Source organism: Brassica oleracea, chromosome C3 (assembly GCF_000695525.1).
Source record: "Brassica oleracea var. oleracea cultivar TO1000 chromosome C3, BOL, whole genome shotgun sequence".
NCBI classification, from domain to species: Eukaryota; Viridiplantae; Streptophyta; class Magnoliopsida; order Brassicales; family Brassicaceae; genus Brassica; species Brassica oleracea.
Window position 1 is genome coordinate 34,772,968 of NC_027750.1, and position 7,310 is coordinate 34,780,277.

Genomic DNA, 7,310 nt, shown 5'->3' on the forward strand with positions numbered 1-7,310 from the left:
ATAATCAGTTATCTAATCTAATAAATAAATCTAGTTATTCATTAAGGTATCAATGATATTAACTTTTCCATTGGATTCCGAAATCAAAACAAGTGATTAATTTTAAAATTCTTGAATCTTAACCAAAGAAATACACGATAATATCTGATTCTAATTATACAGCCAAAACACGTGTCCAGGTGAGAAAGGATGCCATAAAAAATCAAGAACCAATTGATGAACACCAAATAATAAAGAGAAGAAACAAATAAAACAAATCAAATTTGGTTTGAGTGCCAAAAAAAAAGAATGAAATAATACATTAACAAAATGGGTAAAATAGAGAATCTAGCACGGGGTCCACACGAGCTAAAACGGTGGAGAAGTCCGTCGTTTGAATGTCGAATAAAAAGGAGGAGACGTTTTTCCCTCTGCAATAGAACCTCTCTCTCTCTCGGGTGTCTGTGTTATCAAGTGTTGAAACGACAGAGAGGGACGCCGTTTCGTGGAGAACGGAAAGAGATGTCAGGTCTCGAAAATATCAAGAACGAGAATGTTGATCTGGTATTTTATTCATTCCTATCTTCTGGCTTAATCAATTGTTATCATGCACACAAAACTGTTGGATGATTTTATTGAACGTGAGTATAGATCTGTTTTGTTACCGTTTTGCATGATTATTCTTGCTGTTAAAATGTTTCTTTCACGATTAATTCCTAATGAAAATTAGCCCTTGCCTCCAAATGTTAAAAAACTAATATACATAGACGGTATAGCCCCAAATATTTATGGTTCCTTAAAAATATTGGATGGGATTCTGAAACAGTTCCTTAAATCCCCACCCCTTAAGTCTCAGATTTGTCTACCTATTTATTTCATAGATAAAACATGAACTTCATAACTCTTTTAGGGTATTAGCCAAGAACAGAGGGGATTAGAGTTCATAACTTGAAACAGAGGTGGAGCTAAGCTACGTCACAATAAATTGCTTTCATATAGTATTAATTAAAATTTATTTTGCTTCTGAGAGAGAGACTTCTTTTTTTTTTCCCCTGAAAATCTTGTTGTAAGATAATTTTTTACTGTTAAATCAGCTTCTAATATTAGGGATGTCAATCAGATCTGCAATATTTAAGTCCAGTCAGTCCGATCCAAAAATATTTTGAGCCTATATTTTAAAGACATGTCGGCTCTAATAAAATTAAAGGGCTTTTAAAAATGGGTTTCCTAAATAATTTATTATTATGTTGTATCTATCATTTTAACTATTTTAAAATATTTAAGTTTTTATAAAAAAAAACATTTTCACATTTTCATGTTCAAAAATGTTTTAAAACAAAAATGTTTTATACACATTAAACCATAATTTAAGTAAACTATATTTAACAAGATTTATATAATCATATGCAAATTAAAATTAAATATATAAGAAAACAATATTTATGTCAAAAGGTCGTCAAATGTTCCATATTTTGTATTTTTATAATATTTTTTACATAAACAAGAAGCACATTTATCGGAATTAGCATGTGTCTCTTGTATTGATTGAACGTTTAAGTATTTTCACAACATCCATATTTGCTTTGCTAGAATTTGTATCAAGAAATATGCCAATACCAAAACATCTCCGGTCACATAAATGATCCTAGTTAAACTAAAATGTAAAGATTAGAGATTTTTGTGCTGGTCCTATCCCAAGTAGATTAAACCCAAAACATCAATGAATAATCCAAAAAACTCATTTTTTGGGTGTATATAATTAAACCCAAACTCGATACTTTATAGTACATAACAGGTTTGTGTTTAAACTCTAATTAACATGTCTACCTAATATATATATATTTTAGCACGCAGAGTCTAGGAAACAACCGTCGTTTGTCGTTCATATGGATGTAGAGTTACCGGAATGGTTCACAGAGTCTATATGAGTCTGTTTTGTTGTTGACAAAAAAAAAATATATATATATATATTGAAATTGAATTTCATTCACTGAAAAGATACAAGGTAGAATACATAAGTACACGAAAAATCCCCGGAAACATAACCTAATATTCTATCGTCCATCCATAAAAATACGTCCCAAAATACAAATAATTTTTAATTACACTATAAACTCTATAAACTAATACTCGATAAACTAATAACACAATAAATTAATAAATTTATTCAGCGCCGAGCTGGACTAGTTTAAAATATGACACAAATCGATAAAATAATAAGATAATAATTTTTAGAAAATCCTAGATAAAGATATAGTCCCATTAAAATTTTAAATTAATAATATACATATAATTTATATAAGTACAAACAAAAACAACATTGTTTATTTTATATTCACAATATAATTCATATCTGTTTTTTTCTTAACACTTCAATATATATTTTATAATATTTAGTAAATTTATATCTAAAACAACATTTAAATTCTATAAAACATATTTCATATACACCAACAAATATAATAAAATAATAGGAAATTCAATTTTCTAAAATTTAATTAATGTATATACGGTAAAATAAAAAAAGTAAATTAATAACTATGTAATAAAATATCATAGTCTGAATATTATTAATTATATATTTTTACTGTATAAAAGGATATAATTTTATTTTTTGGATTTGTTGTACCTTTCCGTAAGTTGTTTTTGACATCTTTGTCTTTTAGGAAAGCATTGTTCAATAGACACTAATTTGAGTCTACATGAAAACGGAGCTATCGGTTTTGTTTGCAGAATCTGTAAGAGTTGTTTAAATTGCGGAGAAAATAAAAACACTAACTTGAGTCAAAACCACCTAGTCGCCGAGTTTGATCGCTTCGAGATTGCATGAAACTGAAAAGTTATTTTTAAAATATTTTCCCTTTGGTTTGGTTTGAAAACATTACACCAATCCTATAAAAGTTCTTTCAAGATTTGTATGAAGCTAAAAACGTTTTTTTTTTTGTTTAATATAAAAAAATACCCTTTTGTTTGGTTTGAAACATTACAACAATCGTGTGTATGATTTTTTTTTGTAACTGATGTGTATGAATTACTGATCGAAACTTTGGTTGGGTTCTCAGGAAAAAATTCCAATTGAGGAAGTTTTCCAGCTGTTAAAATGTACAAGTGAAGGGTTAACGACGCAGGAAGGGGATGACAGGATCCAGTTATTTGGCCCCAACAAGCTCGAAGAGAAGAAGGTTTGAGTTTGACTTAAAGAGCTTTGGTTTTGTAGAATGTTGGTGCGAGTTTCTGAAAACTCACAAGTTTGATCTTCCCATTTAAAACTTAAACAGGAAAGCAAGATTCTCAAGTTTCTGGGGTTCATGTGGAATCCGCTTTCATGGGTTATGGAAGCTGCGGCTATCATGGCCATTGCTTTGGCCAATGGTGATGGCAGACCTCCGGATTGGCAAGATTTTGTTGGTATCATCTGTCTGCTTGTTATCAACTCCACTATCAGTTTCATTGAAGAAAACAATGCTGGTAATGCTGCAGCTGCTCTCATGGCTGGTCTTGCTCCTAAAACCAAGGTAATGTGTTGTATCATGTTGTGTTTCTGAAACCTTTTTTTTCTTTGAGAACTAATCTTTATTCTGGGTATCAATGATATTAACCGATTTAACTTTTAACTTCGGAGTTCAAATGCAAAAAATCAGTTCACAAATAATAATATAGATCTAAAAATTGTAAAGTATTTTTGTTTTCTGTATTAAATTTGGCTGTTATTTTTTTTTTGAAACTTTTCTTGAGGTTAACCTGTTTTGTTTGCTTTCTTTTTGTTTTTCTTCTCAGGTTCTTAGGGATGGAAAATGGAGTGAACAAGAAGCTGCTATACTTGTCCCAGGTGATATTGTTAGCATTAAACTTGGAGACATCATCCCAGCCGATGCCCGTCTTCTCGAAGGTGATCCTTTAAAGGTTGATCAGTCTGCTCTAACCGGAGAGTCTCTCCCTGTGACCAAGCACCCTGGTCAAGAAGTTTACTCTGGTTCAACTTGCAAGCAAGGAGAAATCGAAGCAGTTGTTATAGCTACAGGAGTCCGCACCTTCTTTGGCAAAGCTGCTCACCTTGTGGACAGCACTAACCAAGTTGGCCACTTCCAGAAAGTTCTCTCGTCCATTGGAACCTTCTGTATCTGCTCAATCGCTACCGGTATGGTGATCGAAATAATCGTCATGTACGGTATTCAAAAAAGGAAGTACAGAGATGGAATTGACAACCTCCTGGTCCTCTTGATTGGTGGTATCCCCATCGCTATGCCGACGGTGCTGTCCGTGACTATGGCTATTGGCTCTCACAGGCTGTCTCAGCAAGGTGCCATCACCAAACGTATGACTGCCATAGAAGAACTGGCGGGGATGGACGTCCTGTGCAGTGACAAAACCGGGACGCTAACACTCAATAAACTGAGTGTGGACAAAGACTTGGTCGAGGTTTTCTGCAGGGGAGTTGAGAAAGGTCAAGTCTTATTATTTGCAGCCATGGCTTCTAGGATTGAGAACCAGGATGCTATTGATGCAGCCATGGTTAATATGCTTGGTGATCCAAGGGAGGCCCGAGCTGGGATCAAGGAGGTTCACTTCCTTCCATTCAACCCTGTGGACAAGAGAACTGCTTTGACTTACATCGACTCTGATGGTAACTGGCATAGAGTCAGCAAAGGTGCTCCTGAGCAGATCCTCGATCTTGCTAATGCCAGGCCTGCCCTTAGGCAGAAGGCACTCGCTACTATTAACAACTACGCAGAGCGCGGTCTTAGGTCATTGGCAGTTGCTCGTCAGGTACTTATTTACATTACACCAGAGATCTCTTCTTTTTTTTTTTTGTTGCATTAACTCAGTTCTTGTTCCTTTTTTTTTAGTTGGTCCCTGAGAAAACAAAAGAAAGCTCAGGTGGACCATGGGAGTTTGTTGGCTTGTTGCCTCTCTTTGACCCTCCAAGACATGACAGTGCTGAAACCATTCGTAGGGCTTTGAACCTTGGTGTTAACGTTAAGATGATTACTGGTAACTATACTTAAATTCATCATATTATTATTATTGCATCAAAAAAAAAACATGGCTATTTAAGATGTTTTCACTTAACTACATTGCCAGGTGATCAACTTGCTATTGGTAAGGAAACTGGTCGCAGGCTTGGGATGGGAACCAATATGTATCCATCTGCGGCTCTTCTCGGTACCGACAGGGACTCAAACATGGCCTCCGTTCCTATTGAGGAGTTGATTGAGAAGGCTGATGGGTTTGCTGGCGTCTTTCCAGGTTATTTAGTCTTAAACCAAATCATATGTTCATTAGAAATGTTATATTGATCCAAGCTTTGCTTATTTCAGAGCACAAATATGAGATTGTGAAAAAGCTGCAAGAGATGAAACACATTGTTGGAATGACTGGTGATGGTGTCAATGATGCTCCTGCTTTGAAGAAAGCTGACATTGGTATTGCTGTGGCTGATGCTACTGATGCTGCTCGTGGTGCTTCTGATATTGTTCTCACCGAACCTGGTTTGAGTGTTATCATCAGTGCAGTGCTCACTAGCAGAGCTATCTTCCAGAGAATGAAGAACTATACAGTGCACATTCTATTAATTTTTTTTAGTCTTATTCTTATATTATGACCACTACTCTGTAGGAAACTAATAACTATTTTTTCTCATGCATGTGACAGATTTATGCAGTCTCAATCACAATCCGTATTGTCGTAAGTAATCACAAACCAAACATCTATCACTTGTTTCTTTTATTGTATAGTACTGATCATATTGTAACTGTTTGCAGTTTGGTTTCATGCTCATTGCTCTGATATGGGAATTTGACTTCTCAGCCTTCATGGTTCTGATTATTGCCATCCTTAATGATGGTGAGAAAATGACTATATAACCTCTTAATATTATAACTAGATCTTATGGTAATAATGTGTTGCTGTCTTTTAGGTACTATCATGACAATCTCAAAGGATAGAGTCAAGCCATCTCCAACACCTGATAGCTGGAAGCTCAATGAAATCTTTGCCACTGGAATTGTGTTGGGAGGCTACCAAGCCGTTATGAGTGTGATTTTCTTCTGGGTGATTCACAAGACTGACTTCTGCTCGGTATGTGTAAGGAACTGTATAGATAAATATTGTGTAAGAAACTATTACTTACCTTTTACTTGCAGGACAAGTTTGGTGTGAGGTCAATCAGGGACAATAACGATGAACTAATGTCTGCTGTGTACCTACAAGTTAGTATCATCAGTCAAGCGCTTATATTCGTCACGAGGTCAAGGAGCTGGTCATTCGTTGAACGTCCTGGGGCGCTTCTGATGATTGCATTCGTCATTGCACAACTGGTAATTAAGAACATCATATATATTTTCAAGAATTCTAGAAAAGAAACTCATCTCACTCTTCCTTCCTTCCTTCCAAATGCAGGTTGCTACTTTGATTGCAGTGTATGCAGACTGGACTTTTGCAAAGGTGAAGGGTATAGGTTGGGGATGGGCTGCTGTGATTTGGGTTTACAGTATTTTAACATACATCCCACAAGACATTTTGAAGTTTGCCATTAGATACATCTTGAGTGGAAAGGCTTGGGTCAGCATGTTTGACAAAAGGGTACGTACACACAACTAACTCTCTTTTACATCTTGATGGTAAACATAATAATACTCATTGCTTCTGCTGTTACTTTGTGAGCAGACCGCTTTGACGACCAGGAGAGATTACGGTGCTGGAGAAAGACAAGCTGAGTGGGCAAGAGAACAAAGGACGCAGCACGGTCTGCAGACAAGGCAAGAGGTCAACGTCTTCCCAGAGAATGGGGGTTACAGAGAGCTGTCTCAGATCGTTGAGCAAGCCAAGAAAAGGGCTGAGATAGCTAGGTAAGTGTACTTTGATTAAATCGATCTTAACGGAAGAAACTGGAATTTTCTTGATTTTTTTTAATTGGTGAATGCTTTGTTGTGACAGGCTTAGGGAGATTCACACATTTAAGGGACATGTTGAATCAGTCGCAAAGCTAAAGGGCTTGGACATTGATACATCAGGACATCACTACACTCTGTAGTTGCCATAACTATTCCCAAAAACTCTCTTTTTTCTATTGTTAGTCATTGTTCCTAAACTTCTAAAATAGAGCTTTGCATTTGCCTTTGAAGAAACAAGGCTTTTGACTTGGACTACATCCTTTTCAATGGCCTAATGTGAACCTGTTACTCTCTCGTTTCCGTTTTCTGTTTTTTTAATAAATTCCATCTTTGATATATTTTATTTGAATCATGTTATTCAGTGCCATTCTAAAATGTTACTAGTATATATTTATGCTTATGTAGAAAGATCACGATGTCTAACTTGTGACATGCATT

The 7,310-nt window shown here is 35.4% G+C and overlaps 1 protein-coding gene across 1 annotated transcript; it reads left to right on the forward strand.

Annotated features, from left to right (window-relative positions):
• The first annotated feature begins 404 nt into the window (after positions 1-404).
• Positions 405-7,012, forward strand: LOC106329474 (ATPase 1, plasma membrane-type-like). The gene is made up of 14 exons (XM_013768132.1): positions 405-543; positions 3,042-3,161; positions 3,258-3,494; positions 3,757-4,746; positions 4,827-4,971; positions 5,062-5,226; positions 5,298-5,536; positions 5,632-5,664; positions 5,742-5,823; positions 5,897-6,057; positions 6,123-6,296; positions 6,379-6,561; positions 6,646-6,827; positions 6,916-7,012. The coding sequence occupies exons 1-14, from the start codon at positions 502-504 to the stop codon at positions 7,010-7,012; spliced, it is 2,850 nt and encodes a 949-aa protein (XP_013623586.1). The 5' UTR covers positions 405-501.
• Positions 7,013-7,310: the final 298 nt, after the last annotated feature.

What these genes read in the sequence shown, in the direction of transcription:
- LOC106329474 (XM_013768132.1), top strand. Translation starts at nt 502, where the DNA reads ATGTCAGGTCTCGAAAATATCAAGAACGAGAATGTTGATCTG. An exon ending in ACAAGCTCGAAGAGAAGAAG is followed by an intron (nt 3,162 to 3,257) that starts GTTTGAGTTTGA and finishes AAACTTAAACAG; the next exon opens with GAAAGCAAGATTCTCAAGTT. An exon ending in GTCTTGCTCCTAAAACCAAG is followed by an intron (nt 3,495 to 3,756) that starts GTAATGTGTTGT and finishes TTTTCTTCTCAG; the next exon opens with GTTCTTAGGGATGGAAAATG.